Consider the following 27,425-nt stretch of genomic DNA (forward strand, 5'->3'; position numbering starts at 1 on the left):
TAAGCGCTAAATAAGTCACTGATTTTTGCTGTTATTTTGCCGCTAAAAGGCTGAGTGCACGCTAGTTTGACACCCAAACAGTCACGGGATACATTAGCGCGATTCCACTATTTTCCACTCCATCATTGAACAAAAAAAGCATTAATATCACTCGCTGCAGAAATAACGTCAACGAAATACCTTTGAGAACTGCCTTAATATAAGCCACTGGGTCACCTCTCCCTTCAAGAGCTCTGGCCTCGAGCAGGTCAATAAGCTGAGTAAAAAGAAAAATAAGATTTAGTCTGGTGGCAGAAGCCGGAAAATAGGGGTTTCGCACAAGTCGAGAGCTAGAGAAGGTTTGAAAGCAGAATTGAGTAGATTCTGGTATCCTGAACAACGCCTGGTAGTTAGTGGAGTCGAGTTGTGGTGTACGTTTTGAATTATTTACGTTTTTCTATTTCGGGTGAAAAACCACAGGGTACCCGAGTATTAATTTCACAAAATAATTTATTGAGCATGCAAAACATACAATATAGGCATGGAAACATCCTACAAACATATAAACGTATATACCACAATTCGATTCCACTAACTACCAGGCGCCCGTTTTTCGAAACACTCGAAAACTTTATTTTGCATTTTTGCCCAAAATTTCGAGAACGCTTTCATGTTTTAGAACAGTTTGAACTTCCTCTTGGTTCATATTCCAAATGATTACGCTCAATAGGGCTATTTTCGAAGTTTTGCTGAAGCCAGAAAGTTACCCGAAAAGTCTCGAGTGACTGCGAGGTCCCGAGAACTTTCTTAATATTTAAGCCATGTGAATTTCGGGCCCGAGAAGTTCGGGAAAGATCAAAATCTAAAAATCTATAAAGAGAATCATCCTTTGCATGAATCTTTGTGGTAAAATACGATGTTTGACTATCTTTTAACACATTTAGATACCATAAATTTTATAGAAATTAGCCAGCTTTTCAAATTTAAAGAATTAATCGTTTTCGGGCCCCAGAATTCTCGGGTGTTTTGAGAAACGAGCCCCTGGCCTTGTTCAGGGGAAAAATATCTACTCAAATCTGCATTCAAACCTTCTCTAACTCTCGACTTGTGCGAAACGCCCTGCTGCTACCAGACTAATTTAATACTCTATTCAAATACAACGCACTGATAGCTTCTGCTCCCCTAATTTGCTGCGGCTTATTCCTATTTTGACATCGAAAATCCTCACCTTTTGACTTTTCAGGGAAGCTATTGCCTGAGTTAAGGCGGAAATATTTCCCTCATCGCTGTATTTGATTATTTTTTCGTCCATCTCTGTAGGAATATGCTAAGCAGGACGATAAATCTGCATTAGAAATAGCACTACTTGTTTTGTTTTACACGGAATAAGGCGCCATTTTGGTTCAGATTTCGCGCCTTGTCATTCTGTTGCAGTGTGGGTAATTCTTCACAACCAATCAAAATCTGTTTTATTTGAAAAAAAAAAACTTCAACAATGAGATCTGATTGGTCGATTAGTATAAGGTGATTGTCATAGCCAATCAAATCGCTTTTGATATTTGGATAGAGGATAGAGTAAACCCAGCGCCATTTGTTGTCATTCGAAAGTATGGGCAGTATGGGTTTGAAAAGTCAGGTTTGTTTGTGTTTTTTGCTGCTTTTAACCACTGTTCAAGGCTACAAGCCGGTAATTGTACTTCATGGGATATTGGACAAGGCCAGTGATATGAAAGATCTTGCTGGATTTATCCGATCCGCTCACCCTGGGACGAACATCACCATTGTTGATATGTTCTCTGAATTGAAGAGCTTTGAACCTCTTTGGAGACAAGTACGCGGTATATCTCCAAAACTGCGACCAATCATGGAACAAGCGAAAGACGGTGTTCATATGATAGGTTTTTCGCAAGGTATGTAGTTACTGTATGTGCAGCTGAATAGCACACTTGACTTTCTATTCCACAAATATTGTTGATAGTGTTGTTTTACTAATAAAATCCAAAGAATTCTACTTATTAGGCCCATATGATTTCCGTAATTTCTCTTTCGAATTCCATATTTTGGTTTTGTCCTGAATGTGTGAAAACTTTCGAAAAGAAACACGTGCTTACTTTCCACTTTCGATAATTGTGTATCACCGACGAAAATGTAGGGGTAGGGCAGAGTGAAATACAGTTAGAGGCAAACAAATGAGTAAAATGGGCCCAAAATACTCAGGAGAGTTCCCAAAAACAGACAAGAATAAAGTGAGTCCACAAGAAAGTCTATTTTCTTTAATTTCCCATTTTTTCATCACTATACAAATTCTCTTGCGTACTAGAATACAAACCGAGTGCTTGGGTTACCTGTGGATAGAGAAAACATTTTTTTTGTTTGCAGGAGGTATAACATTGCGCGGGATCATAGAGACTATGCCAGATCACAATGTGGACACATTCATTGCACTGTCCTCTCCCCTGATGGGCCAGTATGGAGGTATGATGACTGAAACTGACACTTGGTCCCACCCCACCCCCAACTCCAACCACATCTAAAACTTTTTATGATTTTCTTTTTTTAAGCGAATTTCACTATTCTACAACATCAGTCATTTGGTGCATTCTGATTGATCAGCTTTTTGTAGAGAGGTGCATGATTGAAAACCTTGTCCGTGCAAGCCAATGAACATGCTTCTAAGATATTGAATGTTGCAAGCCAAAAGGCTATTTAACTATTAAAATTTGTTGACAAAAAATCCCTGTATATTGGAAATGCAGTAAAAGTTGACAATACCACCCTACATTTCAATAAATGTTTTCTTTTTCACACACTTCATGTAGGCATACCCCTGTGTCTATCATAATACTTCCCTTTTATTTACATACATTGGCATATCTGACCTGATGAATTTGTTTTATTCTTGCAGACACAAGCTATCTGAATCCATTTATCCCTTACAAACTTAGAAAGGATGCATATGAGTGAGTAAAGCAGTTTAAAGGTTATTTTTATCTGAGTTGACAAGAGCCTGGTAGTCATATCACTTGTTTCCCTTTATTTCAGATTCTTTTACAGCAGGATAGCGCAGGATACACTAGCGATTGCAAATTATTGGAATGGTAATTAAGGCCATTGCGTGAAATGTTAGAGGAAAATATCTTTGGGTTTCCAAAGATGTATTTTTCCCACAGTCTGACTTTTCTATGCACTTCAAGTTCTATTTTATAAAATGTTCTACAAATATATGGTTTGGTTGATTGATTATGTTCTATAATATTGTTCCTAGATCCTTATCATCAGAAGTTGAATATGGAGTATAACATCTTTTTACCATTTATAAACAACAATCAGTCATCAGCATGGATCAATGAAACTGGTCAGTATTCTATAGTATGCTATAATCATTATTGCAGTTATATAAAAATATAAATAGGAATACTCTTTGTTGCTCTGAACATTTTCCTAATCTTCTCACGAATAAAGTATTGATGTGCAAACTAAGGAGAGGAGTATTTTACTGATCTGGGGTGGAAAAGGACACAGACATAGGTATCACATGCAAAATGTCTTAGGTTTGCTGGTTGTTTTATAAGGACAAGACCTTGTATGGTGGCCTAGAATGTGTCTTCTGCACTCAGCCCTTCAGCTATGTATATGGTAGGATGTGTGGTAATGCAAACAATGTTTTTATTAACAGCATACAAGCAGCAGAAAGCAAACTTTTTAAAACTGAAGAATCTTGTTCTTATTGGTGGACCAGATGATGGAGTAATAACACCATGGCAATCAAGGTAAACAATATCTTAAAAGAGGATTTACACATTTACACAAAACTATTACAGTACATTTTAAATCAAAGCCATGACACCAAGATCTGGAAGTTACACAGTCAAACCACATTGATGGTCTACCATAGCTGATTGACTACATAGAATTCATAGATCGGACATGGAATTCGAGAAGAAAACAAAATATAGAAAAATCACTATTATTGTGATTTTTCTATATTTTGTTTTCTTTTCTTGATTTTCTTGTACTGTTGCCTTGCCTCATTAATTAAAGCCTTTATTCCCTAAAACCATCCACGAGCCACCAACTTAGGTATTTGTTTATCAACTTATAATATTCTCTGTTTTACTCAGTCACTTTGGATTTTATGACCAAGACTTGAATGTCCTGGATATGACTCAGCAAATGGTGAGAGCTTAGAATAATTATTTCTTCCAGTATAATTAGTGGGTATAGTTTAATTCCAATATTGGCAATTCCAAATACGACAGTAAGTCTGCCAGTTCTGCCAGTTCTGCCAGTTCTGGCACCTTGTTCTGTATTTCAAGTGACTGGAGGGACTAAATTTTCTTATTCATGAAAGATAGGGAGAATATTGCAGGGCTGTTGGCAGATCCAGATTGTCCAGTGCCCCCACCCCCCCCCCCCCCCCCCTCTCCCTGGCTTTACATTGTTGATACTTTAATAAATAAATACTACCATGTTTTGTGTCTATAGGTTTACCTAGATGACACATTTGGTCTGCAAACGCTGGACAAGCGAAAGGCTGTTCACATGTACACTTTTCCAGGTATTGAGCACGTCAAATGGCATGGCAGCGAGCAAGTATTCGACAAAGCTATTAAACCATGGCTGACTTAGACCAATTATTGGGCTAGTCTAGATGGGGGTATCTAACCAAGAATTTTTAATATTTGTTTATAATCTATGCAACTTACTATGATTTTTTTAAAAATAAAAAATAATATATTCAAAATGTTGTATAAGACTTTTTCAGTTTTTATATAAAAATAGCAGAACCAAATACAGCAAAGTAAACAACCATAATTTTTTGTATGTTCTTGTAAAAATGACTCGAAATAATGAATGGAAATACTGTATATTACCAACTTCTGTAAAAAAAATTGTATCCCATGGATATGCAAAGAATAAACATTTTAACTTTGTTAATAAGGATACTACTGTATTACTACCTAGAAAAAATGATAAGCATTAGATGTGCATGGGTGAAACCCCTGCAATGCACATCTTCTATCCAAGGATGCAAGTTGGTTTTCATGGTCAACCATCCCCATTCTCCCATCCTATTAAGGAATTGGATGAAAATACCAACTCAGTAACACTTTCCACATCATCATCATAAAACACATGGATGAAAAAAAGTATTCAATAAAATACCATTATACATTGAAATTCTGGAGTCCCCCTGTTTGAAATAAGAATCTCTAAAGGAATTTTGTTTCGCAAGCAGCTAGGGGAGGGTACAGAGCCTCACTAAAGGTGAACATGAATCCACCCACCCAGCCCTTACAAAACCTAGCTATAATGAATTTGCTCCTAGTTGATTTAGATATCTGCAAGAAGTTATTATCTAGATTGATAGTTGAAAACCCATGAACTGAAAAAGATATGTTTGCCTTTGCTGGATATACACAATAGTGGCTTCAATTTTAAATCCCTCATTTATTTTTTTCACAATTAAAATAATCAAGATTTTAAGCCCCAGATACATTCTTATTAGAATGATACAGAATTTTAAAAGAACAATCCAGTCTTTTTATAGGGATCAAAGCCTTGCTTGTTTTTCTCTTGATTCCATTTTTTTTATTAAAGGCGTGGCTACAAGTAAGAAAATATGCCATTGTATACCTACTGCATATAAGGGCATAAGCTTATGAGAGAGTGTGGAAAGCAAAAGAATAAACTTTTGGTCAAAATCAACTGCAGAAAAACAGGCCTCTTCTCTCTAGCTTTAACTTTCATAATACAGTTTTATTCCGTGCTTTTTTGTCTGAGAAGATAGAACAGTTGTTCCTATGCTGTGTTATTTCTTGTTAGTTGTTCATACTGTGTCAATTATTATGTGCTATGTCTTGTTGCTTAAGACAACAATTATTCTATTATTTGCTGTCTTGTTGCTTAAGACAGTACAGTTGTTCTATTCTGTGCTATTTCTTGAGTGGATACACCCTTGCTTCCATCACTGCGTGCAAACATCAGGTCCATCCTCCGCGCGGTGGCCACAAGGTTATTACAACAAATGATATGCTTAAAGGCCACCCTGAAGTCTTTGTTAAGGAAGCTGTAAATTGGCGGATTGATAAGCGAGTTCCCGTAATGCATCCACTTGACCACAAGAATGATTTGAGGCTTGAGCACCGGGCAGTCGGCGCCAGTACAAATGCTATAGATTGCATTCAGAACAACAAACGGTGCCCAGCACACAAAGAACGCTCCTACAACTACTGCTAATGTCTTGGCAGCCTTCATCTCTTTCATGAAGCTGTACCGCGAAGCGCGTGTCTTCCTGATCTGAGAACTGTTGTTCGTGGTGTTGATGCGACGCGTCTGGCGCAACGCAACACGGAACACAATCGAGTACGCGCTGATGATGATTAACAAGGGAACCCAGAAGTACACGATGGAGGATATGAAGTTAAAGATGCGGTACTGCCATAGGAGATAACCCGCTACCGCCATGAGTACAGAGTACACCCAGATACACGCGATAGTCGAGTTCACACGAACCGAGGTGATGTACTGATAATACATCAGAGGTTTGGTTATGCATAGACATCTATCAAGGCTGATCGCTACGAGGTTCCCTATCGACGCGGTGCCGACTAGGATATCCATAGCAGTCCATACTCTGAATAGGACCGGGTTTAATACCCAAATTGGACCGGTCAGTATATATGCAAGCCAGACCGGCATGGAGAACAGAGCCACGCCCAGATCTGTACACGCCAGCGATACCACGAAGAAGTTAGTAGCGGTCCTTATTCGGGAGTAGGCGATGAATGACGCGATCACTAACGTGTTTCCCATGATAGTTCCGAGTATGAGGATGACAGTAAAGACTGAAGTGCCGATGCGAAACGAGTTACTGTACTCGAGATGTGACGAAGCCAATGTCGAGTTATTCATTGTTACTTAATAACAAGATGGCGTAATGTTATGAATGCTTAAATATGACGTCCAATTCCTGTATAGTGTGGTTATTATGGACAACTTAAATATAGGAAGAAGTATAGGGTAAATAGACCATTAAAACAGCGTAAACTTTGTCACCAAAGTAATACTCGACCCAATTACTTTGTCAAATATTCTTCCGTATAGACGTCTTGTCGCATGCACAATATTTCAGATTCTTGCAGACATTCTTGCAGACATTCAAAGTCTCCAATTTCTACTTCAAGTTCCGCAAACCATGCACGAGTTTATGCTCCGCTTAGGGTCAAGCTTGGTAGACCAACTTTACAAATCTTTGGACCGTTTTTGAAGCGCTGCCTCGATTGTCGTGTGCTTTTTATAACCTGAAAAAGAGAAAAGCATCAGATAAAAGCGATAAAAATAATGATTATGATCGGATAAAGTACTTGAGCCTGAATCTCGCGCACACATCTAATCTCTTGAAGCGTAGACGCACTAAAAGCAGATACTAATTTAGTGTCGAGTGGTTGAGGGAAGTCAAGGGCGACGATAAAACCAAATTTCAAGTGCTAGATGGCTTGCACCGGAGAAATTAGGGATGTTTTATGTTATGTTTATATTGGTTTTTCACCAGGGTTACTGCATTACATGGAAGTATAAGAAATGTACTATAATACAATTTTGAATCTGGCAATTTTAAAATCTGGCACTCAGTTGGAGAAGGATTAAAATAAGAGTTGCTCATCACACTAGAGAAAAGTAGTCTAGACAAAAAAAAGAACTCCATAGACCACATGAGATGAGGGGGAAATAATACATATTGTAAAGGAGAAAATAAGCAAAATGTCCATTTCTATTATAAAATTTATTGACCGTATGTAAAATAAAAAAATAGCAAGATTGACGCTGAAGATAACTCGAGTGGGAGCATCGTATATCTAAGTGCCTTTTTGGAAGGGTAGCCTCGAGATAAATTCATCCTACTCCGAGCCTGGAGCCAGGAAATTGCTAAATAAGTAATCGCGAATTTTGCGTTAGAAAAGCACTAACTATTTATCGGTTAAGGGGCTTTGCTTATGAAATCTTTAGCTTCCGTCGCGAAGGCAATGGAAGGTCGCGCACAGAGAAAAGCATTTCCTTTTTCTCTGATAATTATTTCAAGCAGTCAAGTGCTTTTATTTTTTGTCTTCTCGACCACACACAAATATAGATGCCCACTCACATTGACTTAAACATACATATTATGGGTTTGCAATTTCATTGTTATAAGTAGAAACTTAACCACCAAAGCAGGCCGACTCTAACTACTTTGAGAACTTAATGATTAACCATATTATCGTAATTACTGTAACTTTTATGGTGTTTTTTTTTAACACATGAACAAAAAAATCTGATAAGGGAAATATCATTTATTATCCCGAGAAGGGGGGGGGGGGGGGGGGGGGGGGGGGGGCGTGAGGATTTTGATTAAAGTAAGGAATAAAATAAGTTAACCCCCACTTCAGGAGGAACAAAATTTCCCATGCCCTTCCCCCCCCCCCCCCCCCCCCCCCCCCCCTTACGCTTCCCCTATATTTTCGGTACCCCCCTCCCTCCCGAAAATCGAAGAAAGAAGAGCAAAGAAAGAAACGGCAATAACAATGTTCGAAAGGAACGCAAGCAGGAGATTAGCTGCAAGTTGGTCAGACAAGTGGAGGGGAAAGGATTCGCTGAAACGTTAATTAATAAAAGTGAAGGCATTCAATTTCTCAAAGATGCGACTAACTCCAGGTTGGGACCTGATAATGGTTGATGCTATAGATGACGTAAAAGAAGCAAAAAGGCTTTTCGATCTTCTCCTTGCAAGAAAAGCGCAGCATGAAAAAAGAGAAAAGAAAGAGAGCGAGGAAGACAGCGAATCAGATATAAGCGAGGATTTTGATGATGGAGAATAAGCGCTTATCGCATTAAAATGTTTTGTTTAAATTTTAGATATGGAACATAAGTACTTTATTAATATTATATAGCGGAAACGATAAAAAGATGTATTTAGGGTGTATACAGGTTTGCATTGCATAGATAAAATTTGGCTTAATACGTATCCTGGACTCCTGGATTGTGCATGCCAAATAACTGCCCCCAAACCCGAGACAAGTTAAACCAAGAAGTCTGATTAGACACTTCGTCAAATTATATAGTAGAGACAATACCCAAAGGAATCAGTGACCCCCCTTTTAAAATCAAAACACTTTCGACGCCCCCCCCTTTAGACCTCAAAAATTTCTCGAGCCACCCCCCCCCCTTCAGAGTATGCTCACCCCCCTCCCCCCCCCTCGGGATAATAAATGAACTTTCCCTAAGAAATGCAGGCAACGGAAACGAGGTATGTTAATGTATAGATGATGATTTTTTATATTCGAGGGATTTTTACATCACAAGGTACAATAAAAACTATGAAAGATATAACTATTTTTCAAGTCGATGGTAAGCATCTGGATCAAGCTAAGTTGGTTTGGTTGTGGATATGACACACATTCTTTATCTATCATCATTAGAGTGATTTTCTCTTTATTGCTATCTAATTCCATTGTTCTCTTGTGTTTTCCTGACTATTCCCTGACCATCTGTCCATTTGTATGGCCCTCGTAGATTCTCTACCTAGTTATTCATCAATTAGGCGCCAAAACAAACCTGTTTATCAAACTTGTTTACGGAAGAAGTAGAAAAAAATATAATTAGAGCAATTTGGATATTACCTCAAAGCAGAAGACCTACCCTGCAAATTTGGAAGTAATAAGGCATCACAGGTTAGAGTTATATCAGGATTACGCCTGATAGCTTACTACCCAATACAAAAAAATGGGAAAGGGCAGGGAAGAAATGTGTAGTCCATCTCAAAAATTATATTTTCTCTGGCTGAAGGTTGAGAGGTGCCGGCTCAAACCAAACCAACGAGCTAAACCACTGGTTGCAATAAGATAATCTAGTCTCATACCACCACTTCAGATTTTTAAAAAGCAAGGCACTTACAAAGCACATTCAAATTTTAGAAAGAGCGATACACTGACGTTTGATTTCCGTGACTCTTCGAAGTTACTCGCTTGGGTGGCCTAACTAGCGTTTATCTTTTTTGTGTTAAGCGCATAAAATGCCTGAGAAACCTACAGTAATATGGGAATGTCATCTTATATATTCATTGTACTCACATGTAACGCAACTTGTTATAACTGCATATCGAAGAGGGTAAAAACAATTGCGTCCAAGACCAGTATGCAATAGAGAAGTTCTGCACACAAAGAAACCCTTAAATAAGTTTTCCGCACAAGACTTTAAGATTATGCAACGCTCGGCGAGGGATGTAATCCTTCCTTAAATTTGAAAAACAATCACTCTATTTTTCTCTTTCCTCCGCGTAAGTGCAGCTCCGGTAGATAAACGATACGATATGCGCTAAATAGGAAAAAAACAAAGTTGTTCTAGTACCTGGAAGGATATAAGACGCAAATATATTGAGCTGTGAAAGCCCCAATTTGCCTGTGGGCCATGTAAGTATTTGGAGGTGCGCACGCGAAGAAGAGCACCAACATTTCCTTTGTTTTAACCGAGAAAGTCTTTGCTATCAATAAACCTTCTATCAATGCTTAGTCGTGTGGGCGATTACAAGCCTTGCCGCCGACGTTTGAATACAAAGAGATTATTTTTTAAGTGGTCGCAAGAGAGAACAGAAGTTTTAAGTTCCAAAAAAGATGGCTGTCGGTGTCCATATATCGGCCTCTCCGCTTGGAATGCAACTAAAAGCTAATAGATATACGCCAGGTTTAATATTTTAGCTAAATATTATAGCTAGCGAATGAATTTTACGGTGATTTTCGGTGATATTTGATATGAAAAATTTTCATTAAAAAATTGAGCAAGCCTTCATCTCCCTTGATACCCTGTCCTCTTGTTAATAATTGTATTGAATGAGCACATATGAAGGAGAGAGTACCCTAGTAAGTCAGGAGTTCTATGAGATGTATTCTAAGAAAATTAAAGGTCGCACTAAGCATATACTCGAAAAAGGCCACAAATTAGGGCAAACCCACGATTTTCTAAAACGGGAGCCGCAGAATATAGGATTATATGGATAACACTCCTTTACAACAGCCGCGGGTTGATTGTAAATCGAGATTTGATTGTTTCATCGTTGATTATGGGATTTGAACGGAGCTTAGCTTGACCAAAATTTTAAATAAAAGCCTTCTAATTAACACGTTAACTTAGGAGTCTGAAAATAGGAATTTGAAAATAAAGCCTTTCTACTCTTACGTTTCTTGTACAGGGTGCTGATCGAGTTTTCGTCTGTTCTGTTAACAAAGGGACTAGCTAGCCGAGGAAATAAAAACAGACGGCTAACTGAATGTGAAAAGTGTGAAAAATAAGCACGATCCCAAGGCAACGCCAGTTTTTAGGTCGAATTTGTGAGCGTCTCTTGGAGGTTTTAAAAGACGGTTAGTAAAAATCAAAAGACAAGAATACCTACCTCCTTAATGCTCTCCTATTACCTGAAATCACGGCCAATGTTCTATCAACGTAAGAGAATTGTTTGCGTATAAAAGCGATCAAATGATAACCTCCGCTGCGTACTAGCCTTTGAGTCAATTTGGCTACCCCAAACCATACCACCCACTTTCGGCGGAATTACTTTTGTCTTTTTCCATTAAATAATTATAAACATTGGCGAATATTTTAATGGCTGCTTCATGTTTACTTAATATGTAAAGGTTTAGACCTTCTACAACGTTGCATCATTTGTTCCAATTTTGTCCATGTCATAAATCGTGTGTCATGAAGTTGCAATAAAAAAAAAAACAACCTAAAGACGGAAATGAAAGTTGCCGTAAAACAGGTTTCGTGAGTTCCGTGTCGCCACATTACTCTCTCAGAGTGCATTACACTTTAAGAACAATTATTTACTTTTTCAGGTTAATGTAATTTGTACACCTCACGTCCAACCACCGAGTCACATTTTATTACTCAAAGGAAATGATTTTCTAAATAAAGTCATGATTCTTTATAAGATAAGTGTTATTGCGGGGATGTTACACGCATTATGCTATCACAATTCATCTAGCCGTTTATCATTTTTTGTTAATAGTATATCAATTAATAGTATATCATGAGCTCTTAAATAAGCGGGTATTAGCTACTTTATAAAAAAAAAAGTAAAATCTCTTGCACAAACAAATGTTTTAAATTTTCCTGGCATCAAACCAAATACAAAAAGTCCACGACCATAAAGCAAACATAAATTGTCAGAAAGCGACAAGACTTCAACTCGAATAAAAAATAATGCTCCCAGCGATCTTTACGGGCGCTCCTACATGTCACGTGCACATAAGATGAGTAACATGCCCTATTTCTAATTTGGTTTTACCCTCTAAAAATAAAGAGCAATGCGTTCATGGCAAACGATCTTTTTCCTTGTCTAATAGCACATCATTGAACAAAGAACATCTGCACGTTATCATCAGTCCATGTTACAGGACTTACTTAAGCTCCAGCCTTTCATTGCAGACGCGTTATAAATGTGATCCTAATTCGACTCCCACAAGTTGATGTCAAAGTTATGTCACTCGATTTTGCAAAGTTTTCTTTTATGATTAATTATTGGCCAAAAAACGACGCTTCTACTTGGTTTTACCATTATTGTTATAGAAAAATGTAGTAACGGGCACTATTACAATACAGAGAAATTAAAGATTTTTTGGCATCACTTGTCTTTCTTTCTTCTGAAAAAGTGCTGTCATCTAGTCTTCAAGTTCTGTTGTTTTTGGATAGGATGATCCATTGGCGTGAGAGATAACAGAATCATTAGAATCCTTAGAGTCCCCCTTAGGGATAGCAGTTGGTTGAATTTCATACCTTTGAGATGGACGATCACCTCCGTTTGATTAAGGTGCACCTAACTATATTATGTATTTAATATTAAAAATCATACACACATTTCTAAATGCCTAGCAATATACTAATATAATCCCTATTCTATAAAAGACCTTAATATGTGTAAGATCATAACAATTATTTTCCCAAAGTCTTTAAAATTTAACTGTGTGTTAAGCACAGATGTCCAAATCTTGGTGAATGCAAAAAAAAAAAAAAATCCTTCAAACGGGAAACCAACAGCTCATACTGGCTAGACAGGTTTCCTTAAAATAATAATGAAGGGATTAGAGCTAAAACAACCTTGAATTACAAAGTATTTTTAAGGATTACTATAAAATACCTTCAAATATCTTTCTTCTAACAAAAGACGTCGGCTTCTCCTGCTACGGATTTGAACAGTACTCGCGATAAGACTTTCATGCACCTTGCTTCTACCTCCGATACGCTCGATATTCCTCGAATCACGTATCTTGATCACGCGACACCAGTAGCCAATCACAAAGCGGAGGAATAGGCAACACTCAATTTCTCCTCGACCGTCACGTGCATGAAATGCACTTCACGTCTTTTGACTGATTGGTAGTCAGATATTGCATTCTACCGCTTTTTTGTGATATTCCCAAGTGTACACTTCAAAGTTCCAGTCGAATTAGCAAAACTCTTAAACTTTTCCTAATTCACTTGTGTTGCTGTGTCTATTCTCACGAGGAACTAAAAGCGGCAATGGCTTATGGGTAATCACGTTTTCAAGCAAGATATAGAAACTGAAGATATAGAAAATGAGTGCCTTAGTGGATGGGTGAGGGGGCGTGCCCTTCCAGTGTTTTCAGAAGAAACAGAAAAGGGCGTGTCTGTGCCCCCTCCCCAGTTTTTAGAATGTCTAAGGACATTGCTTCGGACGTTAGCACAAAAGGTAGTTCTGCAGTCAGGCAAGCTTGCGGTATCGCGCAACATGGCGTACAAAAAGTGCGATACACTGCTTGACCCAGCAACAATACACGTATTACGGTAAATTGTCACAACAAAGTTAGTTGTACACTTTTCCCATGTTTCCATTGCTTACTACGGTCAACTAAGCGAGTTAACTGGCTGGTGTTTGAAAGGTGCGTATTGAGTGAGCTTGTTGATGATAACACCCAGTTTGGCCTAGAGTAATTGTTTATGCCGTTCATGGTGTCCAAGTACACTATGCATTTTGTTTATTTTTCGTCTAAGCAGAGGAAACTAAATAAATAAAAAAATGAATAAATATTCATAAAAACGTCAGCGCGAATGTGAAATTGCAGTTCTGAGATGTACCTCGTTGGCTGTTTTTTATTGTGGTTAGCAAGCGAAAAGATATCACCAGCTGGTGCTGCTTATATCTATCCCTGCTAGCAGAGGCCTCTTTTCTCTGTATTTCGCTTTTCTCTGTATTTCGCTCGCGTTCGCGAGGAAGAGACCTCTGTCATGGGTCGAAACTGTTTTCGTTGCGCATGTGTGAGCGTTTCTAAGCGACCGCATGACGTGCCAAAACCCGTACCATTGCGCGGAAGCTGTCAATATGCTAAAATATGCTTTGCATGGGTTTTGTCGCAAATTATGAATCGAACTCCGGTTAGTTCTCCTCTTCGAAAAAATAAAAACAATTGTTCAATTTCAATAACCTAAAACGTCGCTAAAAAGATTGAACAGCAAACGCAGCAAAGACGAGTTTTGTCTTGTTTGTGGGATAAATTTCAAGACATCTGAGCAGGCGAGTTTCTTCAATGTAAATATCGCACAGTTGGACTCGAAGAAAATGTCACAAAACTTTTTGGTAAACTTAGATTCAGAAGAATATGCTCGTTAGTCAAAAGAAAGAAAATTCTAAATGAATATAAGGCATTGAATGGCTTCTTTTATAATTCGTCGCGTGATATTTCTACGGAGGACGCCGTTTCGCCTATTATCCCACAGCGGATATACGCTTCACGCATGCGCTAGTCATTGTGGGCTCAAATAATGGCCAGTAATTAATGAACAGAGCATGCGCTCTGGACTCCCCGTCCACGATCGTGGACGGCGGTTTGATCAAGCGAACTTGCGACTCATGGCAGAGGTCTCTTTTCCTCGCGAACGCCAGCCCAGCGAAATACAGAGAAAAGAGGCCTCTGCTAGCAGGGAACTTATATCTTCTTATAAACACGACCGTAGATAAGCATTTCTCTGCAGTAGAATGTTAATACCAAATCCACCGCTCTAATACTTTTATTTCTTTAATCTCCCACTATACCGACCCCTCTCTAATTTCATACCAGCCTTTAAAAGCATAAATTCGATTATAATGATTGATGATTCAATATAGCACAAGATGATGAGCGCTTCCAAGCGTGGTATCACTTAATGCTAGACAGGGTGCAAGCAATCTAGCAAAAAAAAAATATTTTGATTAACATCTCGATCTACGTCACAAATTACTCGACCCGGGTCTTTCATGCCACGGCCTTTTTATCCAACTGTCGGCCAAAATACCTTTTTTGCATATACTCTTTTGCAATCCATACGAAGCGGATATTATTTTATATAAGAAAATTTAAAGGATCGACTAAATCTATTAATTCTGAGAGGTAATATACGGACTTTAAATTCTAACAACAAAATATAAATATCATGTTGTCAGCCATTTTGGATTCAATTGCTTTTCATAAACGCCTTCGGCTTCAGCGACTGCAAATTCGTGATCTCTAGATATATCAAGGAAACATTTGCTGTTTCGAGCAGACATTTTCCCTTTGCAACTGTAAACTAGGTAATTACCTCTAGTGTCTGATGTTGATGCTCTTGCTGATTTTGATATCTTAAAGACTAAGTGCTCTTTCTTTAGATTAGTAACATTGGACTATGGACAAAAGAAAATGCTTACACTTAATTGATGTTCCCTTAATAAGGCATCTCTTAGGAATGTTATCATTGCAGGGCCGTAGAAGGTCTCTAAACAGGTGAGCTTTTTGATGGAACCAGGTTTTAATTGGTAGAATAGCCTGCTCGCCTACCAGACAATTATTGAGCAAAACTGATGTTTTGACTTTGAAGATAGGCATGTGGCTAGGGGAGGGGGGAGGTGTAGGGAAAGTGTGCCCACACACATACACACACCCACATGCGGCCATCTGCATAAAAGGACTTCGTCCTCAGATCATCTTTCGAGCGAGAAAGGAAACATTAATTCCGACCAGTTTGAGCAATGTTTCGTTAAATATATACTCTAGTTAAAAAAATGATCCAATCCTCATGACTACTGACCACAAAGTTAATTGGTGATCAAAAAAAAAAATCCCGAGTAAAACCATAAAACGAATGTGTTTAATCCCTGGTTTACCTCGTCTATCATTAATGACAAAGTGATAAAATGATATCAAATAAATATTCATTAAAATAAAATAAAATCTGCTCAGAACGCTACCTTTTCTTAAATACTTTTCTAATTTCTATTTCTTTAAAATCGAACAACAGATGAAAATGTTATGTTCTAAACGAGCTTTTCCGATTCTTTCTTACTCTATCATTTTCAATGTGTGAGGTTGCTTGAATTTTAACCGCAAAATCTCCTACCTTGGCCTTGCGTTAAAGGAATTAGTTTTAAGACAGAGGACCCGAAGCCAACGCGTCGTTATCAATCTAAGGTCCCTGCTGTCTTTGTAGGGCAGCTTTTATAGATTCCAACTCCATCCGTGTCAACCAATCAGTGCAAGCTTCAAAGCAAATCGTCGAGGATTTCCTCCAATCAGAAAGCGCAGGCGGCCCTTAGCGTTACGGAATCGTCTGCCCGCCGCTAAATTCAGAAGTAGCTGTAAGAGTTGTGTTTTCTCTTCGTGAAATGATTTTATCGTGACAAGGCGGGGGGATAGAACATATATGTCGCTTTTTGAAAAAAAAAATTGCTAATACCAAAAGATATTTACTATCTCTCGTTTATACGGAGAATGTTGAAGCGAAAAACTTAACGGTGCCTCTAATTAAGCAGTCTCGCAAAATACCCATAAGCAAATTTGTTTTATGCTTTAATTTAATGCTAATAGACTCGCCTGAAGAGTAAACACTTTTTCCTCGTAAAAAAAAAGAATATTGGTTGCGAAAACAAAAGAAAAAAAGGCAAGTGGCCGATAATCGTTCGCGAGTGGTTAAATTTCACACGCTCCGACGCACCATATCATTCCATGCTTGCTGCTGGCAGTCCGGCCCCACGCGTTTTAACCAAAGCCAAGTTTACGGAGGCGACATTTAGACTAATGTATAATCAAGTATTTCCGCACTTCTAAATACTATAAAGAGATCGAAACTCATAACAGCAGTGTTTCGCCCTAATTATAAGGACATCGAACGAAAGATTAAAATTGTGAAGAAATAATTAAAATTTAGGATAATTGACAAAGCAGGGATTTATTTTCGGTCGTCCAACAGATACTTGAAATACTACGTTCTTTGTTCGTTGCCCGATACCATACACATATTTTTATGTGCATGCTATAGATGCTTGAAAATTAAAAAAGAAAAATGGTCTCCCAGGTAAAGAATTCGAAGTAATGCATGGCAGAATTGTTATATTTTTAAACCGTTTCTTAACCTTCCATCCCCCCCCCCCCTATACACACACTCACAGTATAACATCGCCAGACAACGTACAACAATGGAAATAGCAAACAATGGACTTGGAATTTCGCGTTTGATGCTCGCGCATTTTGAATACCAGTAAGAAGAAATCTTAATTATCCGCCAATCGCGTCCTATAGATGGGTGGAACTACAGCTGAGAAAGGAACCAGTAGATTCTTCCACTTTTTTTTTACCAAAGTATAAGAGCTGTATATTAAATCAACGTTTGGCATAATCATAACATAGGGTGTGATTATATAGTATCAGTCCACAAACAGCGCTTGGCGCCTGTTGTTCTAATAACTGTAGAAAAACTTAATTGTTCAGCCAGGGTGTCTTGGTAAGTCAGGGTTTCTTGGTAAGTCAGTCGTTGATTTAAAAGGCTGAATCTATAAATTGTATTGAGGGATAATATAAATTCTGTAGAATCTTAAACTCATTTGTAAGAAACATCAAAATCCTTCAATTTCCCTTCAATGTATTCTGCCAAGTCAAGAGAGCATAAGATAAGGAAGGGACACTTTGGTATTACCCGCGCGCCACGTCGATTCCGAATCTGGCTATTTTTAGTAACCACCACCCCACCACTGCGCGTGAGCATTTTTACTATCCCTACCCCCGCGCTTTGGCATTTACATCTTGTTGTTTGCCGCTATTTTGTGACTTGAATCCGGAAAATACCCACTCTATTTGCACTAATAACATCGACAGTTTCATTCTAGCATCAAGGATACAGGCAGTTGCGGTTTATTAAGGGGATATGGTACTTCGAGAATTGCAAGATTTCAAAAACGTGTAAAAAAAAGACTTCAGAGACTTGATTCATTATCAAGAGCGGAAAACCTCGTGCTTCAAACACCGCTTCCGCTGTACTTGCTACTTCTTCGTGGTTTCTCAACATTCATTATCTTTTTAATGGTCAAACAAAATCTATAAGTTAGATATGATATTGATTTTTGTGAATATTCCGCTTAATTGAGAAGAAATCCAATAAAATACATTTCCTAAAACAATCCTTGTAGCGAGGTTATGCATTTTTGTGATGATCAAAACCAGCAAGCTGAAGTAGACATTTCTATAACTATTAAGTATATTATACAAGCTGGAGTGATTTGGAGGATTTAAACCATTGCGTATCACAGCCATTTTTTCGCTCGTCGCTATTTTCTTTCTTCTTGACTTAACTTCGCCGCTCAGACAAATAAAACAGTCAAATTATTCAGGGATTTAGCTTTCTGTGAGTTTTTTTGCCAATCTTGCTTACTTAAGTTAGGCTTGTTTTCTTCGTCCGAGTTATTTTTCATGATCTCTTTTCATTTCTATCGATTGGCAAAACAACAACACGGGGGAGTAGGACAAAAAAAAAAGAGCAAATCCTCACGCGCAGTGGTGGGGTGGTGGTTACTAAAAATAGCCAGATTCGGAATCGACATGGCGCGCGGGTAATACCAAAGTGCCACTCTCTTATCTTATGCTCTCTTGGCAAAGCTCATTATGTAATTTCATCCCTAATAAAGTCCTTTTAGTGCCTATTGTCTTCCATTTGGAGATCACAAATAAATACAAACAAGTTCCCGTCTTGTTAAGGTTTGACTGATTGTAAGTAAAGAATGTAGATTGGCCACAACATTGTTGCTATAAGGCCACATGAAAAAATCTTTCGATTCTGGTCGCGATTTCTTCCTCGGAGCGTGCAGGCGGGCGGTTTTTATTTTATTTTATTTTTTTTAAGATTCTTCTAATCACAAAACTTAAGCTTTTCGCGTGGAGAAAAACGCTTCATCAAATCATAGGCACTATTACCACCGTTTTTAAATCAGTGAAATGGATTCCCGACACAATTTTCGATCTGTGGCGTGATTGGGATGCATATCTTTTGCCATTTCTTGTGAACGAAAAGCGCACAACTAAAAAATCACATAATGCTAGAGGGTTTACAGATAACCTTTAAAAAATGCACACGGCATAAATTCTGTACGAAGGCGGCGAACAGAAACGTCAAATTTTTTTGTGGCCTAACGGCACGCGTAATTTTAAGTTTTAGAAAAGATATCTATCAAACAAGCCAATTTCTGAAAGCAAAATTGAACCGAACACCAAACCACACCTCAAATTACAATGATCCAGGAAAATCCTGTACGATAATTACAATAGGAAGAATTGCTTTTAATTGATTAAAAACGTATAAAAATAGGAGAATAATTTTCTTTTTCACTAAGAATTTTGAAAATTGTGGCAAAAGTGGTGAACGTTTTTTTTATTAATAATTCGAAGGATACATGGGATAACTCGATGAATACATATTTTGGCCTCTTCATTCAATGAATATTTTTTAAAATTTATCTTAATGACTAAATATATATATGTAATGTAAACGTATGTAGTCCTCCAACGCAATCCTGCTTGTTCCGCCCTAAACCGCTCTTGTTTAACTTGCAATCCCAATAAAGGTGTTTTTCATAATAACTAACCGATCCGCACTAAGAACCCCTCAGTGCGAACCCTTGTGGTCCCGTTTCCCGTTTTGTCCTTTGTTCGTGAAATGATGCAATTAGCACAAACGACCCGCCTCAGAACGAAGTTAAAATCTAGTGTCCAGACATACCGCGGATTGATGTATAGACATAGATGATAGCGAGCAATTTTTTGTTAAGATAAAAAAGGTTAAGTGTAAACTAGAAGCCCTAGGAAATCCCCGTGTGTCTTCGAAAGCCAAATATTATAAGAACACACATAGTTAATCTGAAAATGTAGATGGTCTACGAAAATGTTTTTTTTCAATGTAAGTCCTTTGTCTATTCGAGAATAACGGCAATCACCCCTAAATCAGTGTGCAATCTGTAATTAAAAAAAAAGAAGAAGAAGAAGAAAAAGACGGGGCCTCGGCAACGAAGATCAGTTACCGAAATAACGCATAAGTGACCAAATGACGAGGCGAACAAGCAATAACGGACTAATATCATTTTTAGGACATTATTAAAACAAGTAGAATGTATGAGAATACGAGACTGTAAAAGGAGGAGGGGTTGACATAATATAATTTCAAGTATTTTCTAAACAAATATTTCTACGATATTTTTGGGCTCTAGAAAATTAACCTGATAAACAAAATTTTTCCTTATAATATATTAAACAAATATATATATATATATATTTGTTGTCGCTTTGACAGTATGACACTAAACATATTTTTGGAAGGAGCCGCGTTGGCGCAAAAAAGAGTTGACCTGACACTTCCAAGAAAACAATCTTCTTACGAACTGTCGGCACAGTATTTTCTGACAATGATAATGTTTTCGCATGTGACACGTTAGCGCAAACTAGAATAGAACTGTCATTTTCAAGAGAACAGTCTTCTGGTACAAATTAAGTTCTTTTTTCATTATTTTTAAAGAAAACAAGATGAACGCCGACAATGCAAAAAAAAAAACAACAACAACAGAACGATTCCAACCAAAAGGGCCGATAAAAACACGTTTGCTAGTTCTGGAATTCTACGCAAAATCTCTATGACGTACGGTAAAGGTAAAGGATTGGACAAAAAAGTAAAAAAACTGAATCAGATTATCAGATTCTTCACGGGCGGGGTCAGGACGGTCTCAAATAAGCGATGGACGGAACCTTTTTTCGTCAGTGGATTTGTGATTGCATTTTTCTCTCTTACTTAGAATCGTCTACATATTTCTGTATTAAGGACTCTCGCTGTAGAACTATAGATGTCGTACTAATCTTTGAGGAAAAAATAATCAGGCATCGAGAATAATCACAGCTTTAATGCACCAACGTGGAGAAATCCACATTTTTTAAAGGTGCAAAAATAAAATGTCACGCGAAGTTTTATGAGTTCTACTAGAAAACCGATAGCAAATAAAAATGATCAAGTAATGTCGGTGAATGTAAAAGATAAACTTGCATTAATACTCACCTAATGTAACGGGTGTTTAGTAGGTGCACGGGTAGTTTTCTGTTGGGTAATCTATTTCTGACAAAATTGGGTTTCAAATACATCCTAGAATTACTACCTTTCGACCCCGCGGCTAGAAAGAAAATTGATAATCTTCTCAGTTGCCCCGCGGCCCTAATTTGTGTGCTATCCCACGGGATCTCATCTCCAATACGAATTGAACGGAAATATGCCAGCGCGTGTAAGAACACACCGATTAATTCGCTGTGTGGGGAAGTCTTCCGATACTTGATAGCTTTAGGCGAAAGTCGGGTTGTCTCGCTATGAATAGCCGTCGAATACTATTGTTTCTTTTTGATCATTGCAGCATATTTAAAAAATAAGGCATTAATTGAATAGCAACGAACGCTTAAACTAAATATTTACATTCACTGGTATCCTTTTATTGAAAAAGGATGTTAAAACAGCGAAAAAATGCGAGAAATGTAATGTGAAATTGGTAGCTTCCTTAGGTAAGACGATATAGTACACTCTTCTTCTCATCCTATTTAAAGTAGATTTCCTATTTCTGTCTCGGTCCTCGATCCAAAGAGACAACACCTACACAAAACAAGAAGCATTTTCGGTAATGAAAAAACATAGGGCTTATGTTATAATTTTTCTTTTTTTGAGAAAGCAAGAAAAGTTATTTTTTGGAAAGCAAGAAAACTCATTTTAGTCCTGCAAACATTGACTATTGGCACAATACAGGATAATTTGGCGTAGCAATTCTTTCTTTCTTTCCTTGTGCTAACCTACCGACAGTGAATTTATGTTGTCTGATGTCATCATTTAATTGCCAGGCAGTGACCAATCGCGGCGCACTATGCACGTGGTCGCCCCACAGTCAATCAAACTACACTTTTTATCACTACAAATCGTTTTATGCACTCTCGCAGTTTAGTTCAGTTCAGTTACCATGATAAAAACAATTTACTTGCTGGAATATATGCGGTACGATCTCGGCACAGCAGTCCCACATAAGATACTGTGGATTCCAATTAGTTTTCGATCCGATTTGTTAAACATCTTTGTTTGGCCGCACACCCCGAGTAGTAATCGATCCGTAAATTACCGCGCATCCCGAGTGGCTATTGATCCGTCTTCCTTTCCAAATACCACGTGATTCGTCATGTTCACAAAAAGGCCTGTTTCCAGTACACCTACAAAGGCGAACATGGAAAATTCATTAAGCACATTTATTCATTGGCATGACATGTTGAAATATCATCTTAAAAACATTCAGCATATTTCTATAACACGCGATTGATGTAATTTTAGTATTCGTTTGAACAGTGAAAATGGCTTTTGGAGACTTGACAAGAATTTGAAAAGAATTTCCCCAAAAAATTCTTTGAATTCGAACATAGTAGAGGATTTGAAGACATTCCCTATTTTCACATCTCAGTGATCTTTTTAAAATCCAAGACGTAAGGGCAACAAATTTGTAGTATCTGACTAGCATAATGTTGGTTCTTGAAAATATAATTGTTAATTAATTTTTTTTCGTATTTTTTTTTTGTATATTATTATATGTTTTTTAAAAGGGCTAACAAACACAGCAACCTCCAACCCTGCTGCAAGGTACATATAGACGTGAGTCCTGTGCCAAGTGGAACCAACATTGGCCAGAATCACATACTACCTCGCATGGCTGACCACAAGAAAATCCTGGCAAACTACCACCACCTCCCAACATGGTGTTCAAATCAGTACCACCATAAAGTAGCTGGACACGCAAAGCCAGCAATGTTGGCTAATTTTACACAGGGCTTATGAAGCGCAGGGATGAGAATCAATATTTTACAGTAAAAATTAGAAGTGGAGATTATTTTAAGAGAGTTAAAACCCTCAGTCCTTAACTTCTCAACTAGTATATCAAAGTAATCTTACCTGGAATCAAGTTAAGATCAGTATTCAGCTTGTTCCAGTCTTGAGGCTGTATAATAAAATAATTTTAGAATAATTTTAGAGATTTAACGGTTTTACACAGATGTGATGTGTATGAACGGTGTTAGACATTGAGTGTTTAATTCGTTTGTAAACTTGTAAATAAACTTTTTTTTCATGGACAACATTAATGGTATTGACAGTATTGCACTAAAGTATAATTAGTAGTTTAGTTTTGACTTATGGGGTGTCAAAACAGCTTACTAAAGAGATACTGTATATAAAACTTTTGGGCAAACAAAGCCCTTCTCAAAACCCTAGTGTTAAGTTGTATTTAGGATCAAAGCTACAGCTAGTTACTAATTTTGTAATTCTGTTGTGGCTTCTCATAAAGACTCTCACCTTACTAAATCCAACATCAATAATAAAATTGCCATTATCCGTCACAACAGGGCCCTGAGAAGAAATATACCAGTCTTTTTGTAATAAAATCAATAGTTTTGTTTCTAGAATCTAATGGTTTTCCTAAACCCATGGAATATTTCTATGTACATACTGTACTTTAAACAAAGTTTAGCACTCACAGCCTTTGCTTTAGCCATTCTGAGAACAGGAGACAAGCCCATCTTTTCCATTTTCAGCATCACCGGTCGGTACGCAAATGGCACAACTTCAACTGGGACTCCCTTACTCCACTGACGAAAAAATAGAATATTAAGATCCACACCCTAGCATACAGTAGATACTGAATATCATATCTTACTTTTTCACCTAATTGCTTTGAGTCCTTCCTGTTGGATGAACAAAATACAGATTTAAAAGGACTATCAATAAACAAACTTCCACATTAGAACAGACACCTTTATATACCCAAAAACCTGTATAATATTATTGTTTTTTGGGGGAAAGAGGATTCACTGTCCATAAATTAATCAATTTGACAAACCTATAAAATCAAGATAATCATGCTTAAGCTAATTTTCTTGTTGACAAATATTTAGACAAACTTCCTACTAAATGTGCACTCACATTTTATATAAAACAAACCTATGAAGATCAACTTTACAGCCAACTATTTTTTTAAAAAGCAAACCTATAAAGATCTACTTCACAGCCAACTAGTACATGATTCAACAAGACTCTGATCAAGAGATGATTAAAAGGTTTACACACCTGTCATCGGCAATAATCACTAAGGTCTTTGCACATGAAGCGACTATTTTCTCCTGTGTGAGGCAGCCACTGAGAGATATTTGAAAATATTGGATCAACTACACAGTAATTATATGTACTGAATCACCAACCATAGATTATAGACACTCAGATGTTTCCTTCCGCTAGGCAACCTTCCTAAGTTATTAGGAAACTACCCACTAGGCAACAGTCCTCAGTCATTAGGCAACCATCAACTCAGTAGGTAACCTTAAAAAGTCGTAAGTTGACCATCCACTAGGCAACCATCCTCAGCTGTTAGGCAACCATCCACTAGGCAACCGGCCTCAGCCGTTAGGCAACCACCCGCTAGATAACTATCATAGGTCGCTTCTCCACTAGACGTTTGTCTTAAGTCGTCGCTAGGCAACACAGTTATTAGGTTTTAGGGTTGCCTAATGACTGAATGTTGCCCAGCAGATGGTTACCAGACAATTGCCTAGCCTCTGGTTACTGACTGACTGACTGGCTGAGAGACTAAGCAACTGACTTTGAAACATGAGAGCATGGAAACATATTCTTACCCTCCACCTTTAATAAGGGTCAGATTAGCATCAACTTCATCAGCACCATCAATGGCAACATCAAGCTAAAAAAACATTTTTTAGCAGTTTCGGTAACGAAATATCAGAATGTAAAACAAAATACCAACAGTACCTCAGGATTTCTTTCTAAATCACTCAGCACCAGTTTGTTTTCAGTAATCAGTTGCTGGGCCTAAAAATAAAAACACACAATGCATATCAACAAATTCATACAGTATCTAAAATTTACTATTGCATAAATTTGATAAACACAATAATTAATCATAATAACAAGGAAAATAAGGAACAAATAAAGGGGTCTCCAAAAGTCAGTGCTGCAATAAATATGTTGCATTAACGATACCGTAGACCCAAATGGCTTCATTTCGGGTGAATTTTTTTTATTATGCCATTCAATGACAATAGGCACATTCTAGATGTTAGCAAAAAAATACCACCAAAATCTTAAATACTCCGCCAGATATTCAAGAAAAACCAAATTCGAACGAGTGTCGCGTTATTCTCGAAGGCGTCAATAATCCCATAATCCTGTTTACTTAGCTCAAAGTCCCGCGATCAACATCCGGGGAACTTAGTTTTACTGTTTTCCCTCTAATTAGCATACAAGCGTGTCAGTATCATTATCAACGTTTTATCCGAGATTTATCCGTATTTATATCAACTTTATAAGCTTTTACTCTAAATTCTGCATAGTTGTAAACTACGCCAAGATTAAGTAAGAATCCTTGGCTTCCTTCGAAGAAGGCTAAGCGAGGAAGAAAGCCCAAAACAAAGAGTTGTCTCCGCGGTCTTTTTAAGTTTTAGGCGCTCTTCTTTTCTTCGGTGCAAGCTCGAACCAATGTGATTGGTTGCCATACGCGGCTCTATTTGCTCTTCGTCTGTCATTACTGTCACGCTGCCTCTAATGTTTACACAACTTCAATCCCCGATATCTCGCAATCAAATTTCACCCCATCTTACTCTAAATATGTGAATTAAAGGTACACTTCTAACTGCCCGATCCCTGCGCAACTTGGCAAGCGTCTAGTATAGATATTGTTCAGTCACACCATGCCGCGGATAATCAATAGCTTTTTTTGCTACGGACTTAATTAGCGCGTTGTACCCAAAGAAGCAAAATTATTCCACGCCTAACTTTGACCCTTGATTATTAATCAACGAGGCTGTGTGACGTCAAATGTAGACACGGTTTGTCAGTTCAGTACATGACAAAGGATATAAAGCAGATCCTGGGAGGTTACGCGCTTTTGGTGTGTATAAATAATTCGCTTGTTTAAAAGTGGTCGATTTCACACTTCGGACCAGGCAAAAGCACTCAAAATTAAGCGCGTATAAAAAATTGATTATTTTAGGAGGAAAGTACAATCATTAAGCTTTAAATTGATATATAGTTTGTTGGCATTTGCTTTAATCCGACGCGAGCGCGAGCGATTTTGCCGGGACGATCGGGGCAATTACCGCTTGGGTCTACAGTATCCTTAACCTTAATAAACATTTTATCGAAACACAACCCATCCCAGCCAAATAACTCCAAGCTTAAACTTTTGCCATATATAGGGGTGCAAAGGGGTGTACAAACGTACCTGGAATGAGGTAGGAACACAAACAACTTCTAACTTTTCTTTCATCACTCTTTCGGCTTAAATTAAAATAAGTGTTGAATCATGGAGATAGTAGCAGGGGGTGGGGCACTAGGGGTATGTGCCTTCCCCAATAAATTATAAAGACTTATATTCAGTCTGCCTGGCAGTACACTATTTTTCAACTGTTATTATCTATTTAAATTGGGACCACCCTAATCTGAGAAAACCCTCATTGCTTAAAAAATCAATGTCTCTGCATCCCCCCTTCTTCAGCTCTTCTAATAGGCTGGGGTAGGGAGGGGGGGCAGAAACCCTATCATCAGAGATTTAGTCCAGTTTCCCTTTCTTGAAATCCTTGCCCCACGTACTCCCTAGGGGTATTGTCACAAGATCACCCACACATAGGCAAAATGAAAAAGGTTTAGGGGTAAAAGTTTATAAACATAAACATGCTCACCAAGCCTCTCCACGGCATAGACGACTGTAGAGCCACTACCTATACCGAGGACATGTCCATTCTAAAAGAAAACGAATGAATTGTGAGAGAATCCCCAAGCCCAAGCGATCACTGACGGCTGCATTTCAAAACAATGGTCCAGGACGAGAAATTTAGACACTGGTCTCAAAGATATTGCAGACAAATGGAGTAATTTAAAAATACCTTCACAAACTTATTAACAGCATAAACTGCAGCGGCTTTCTTTCCTGCTTCCATTGCGAATCTTGATGCTGTCGAGTATGCACGTGCAATCAACATTGATCACTTCTTTTTTTCTTACTTACCTCCAAGGCCTGGCCACTAAGGAAAACAAAAAGATGCGAGAGAGGGGAGTAG

General features: G+C 37.9%; 3 protein-coding genes and 1 long non-coding RNA gene across 11 annotated transcripts in view; 2 read left to right on the forward strand and 2 right to left on the reverse strand.

Moving 5' to 3' along the window:
• The window catches only part of LOC5501981 (Fanconi anemia group I protein), a 60,353-nt gene extending 58,941 nt beyond the window's left edge, over positions 1-1,412 (reverse strand). For all 3 annotated transcript variants that reach the window (XM_048729491.1, XM_048729490.1, XM_048729492.1), the window contains exons 1-2: positions 1,208-1,412; positions 181-256 (exon numbers count right to left, since the gene is read on the reverse strand). In XM_048729491.1, coding sequence (XP_048585448.1) covers positions 181-256; positions 1,208-1,291 — 160 coding nt within the window. In that variant the 5' untranslated portion in view covers positions 1,292-1,412. The remainder of the gene's footprint in view (positions 1-180; positions 257-1,207) is intronic.
• A 128-nt stretch (positions 1,413-1,540) lies between these two features.
• LOC5502636 (lysosomal thioesterase PPT2-A) lies at positions 1,541-4,917 on the forward strand. Its single transcript, XM_001623768.3, has 8 exons — positions 1,541-1,889; positions 2,359-2,454; positions 2,885-2,939; positions 3,022-3,077; positions 3,245-3,334; positions 3,656-3,749; positions 4,101-4,155; positions 4,465-4,917. Exons 1-8 carry the CDS (start codon positions 1,589-1,591, stop codon positions 4,606-4,608), a joined length of 891 nt encoding a protein of 296 aa, XP_001623818.3. The 5' UTR covers positions 1,541-1,588; the 3' UTR covers positions 4,609-4,917.
• Positions 4,918-5,410: 493 nt separating this feature from the next.
• LOC5502642 (ribose-5-phosphate isomerase) lies at positions 5,411-27,405 on the reverse strand. Of its 6 annotated transcripts, none has more exons than XM_032370934.2 (12): positions 27,252-27,405; positions 27,048-27,108; positions 26,591-26,646; positions 25,120-25,179; positions 24,987-25,051; positions 24,424-24,492; positions 24,014-24,041; positions 23,835-23,945; positions 23,653-23,706; positions 23,254-23,299; positions 22,436-22,523; positions 7,122-7,283 (listed from the first exon to the last, which is right to left on the reverse strand). In XM_032370934.2, the coding sequence occupies exons 1-12, from the start codon at positions 27,345-27,347 to the stop codon at positions 7,277-7,279; spliced, it is 741 nt and encodes a 246-aa protein (XP_032226825.2). In that variant the 5' UTR covers positions 27,348-27,405; the 3' UTR covers positions 7,122-7,276. The 6 variants fall into 6 exon arrangements, with proteins under 6 accessions (XP_032226820.1, XP_032226819.1, XP_001623809.1 ...); XM_032370933.2 differs by lacking the exon at positions 7,122-7,283 and adding an exon at positions 21,661-21,921; XM_032370929.2 differs by lacking the exons at positions 22,436-22,523; positions 23,254-23,299; positions 23,653-23,706; ... (6 more) ...; positions 27,048-27,108; positions 27,252-27,405 and adding an exon at positions 21,343-21,841 and having other exon boundaries at positions 5,411-7,283.
• On the forward strand, positions 9,540-23,696 carry LOC116610181. The gene is made up of 2 exons (XR_004293252.2): positions 9,540-9,686; positions 22,908-23,696. It is a non-coding gene; the product is annotated as an uncharacterized LOC116610181 (long non-coding RNA).
• Positions 27,406-27,425: the final 20 nt, after the last annotated feature.

This window comes from Nematostella vectensis, chromosome 6 (genome assembly GCF_932526225.1).
Source record: "Nematostella vectensis chromosome 6, jaNemVect1.1, whole genome shotgun sequence".
In the NCBI taxonomy this organism is placed as follows: Eukaryota; Metazoa; Cnidaria; class Anthozoa; order Actiniaria; family Edwardsiidae; genus Nematostella; species Nematostella vectensis.

Bases quoted from the DNA above. Each gene is read 5' to 3' on its own strand.
- LOC5502636 (XM_001623768.3), top strand. From the start codon at position 1,589: ATGGGCAGTATGGGTTTGAAAAGTCAGGTTTGTTTGTGTTTTTTGCTG. The intron at 3,335-3,655 runs GTCAGTATTCTA...TTTTATTAACAG, and splicing joins AGCATGGATCAATGAAACTG to CATACAAGCAGCAGAAAGCA. The intron at 4,156-4,464 runs GTGAGAGCTTAG...TTGTGTCTATAG, and splicing joins TGGATATGACTCAGCAAATG to GTTTACCTAGATGACACATT.
- LOC5502642 (XM_032370929.2), bottom strand. From the start codon at position 6,894: ATGAATAACTCGACATTGGCTTCGTCACATCTCGAGTACAGTAACTCG.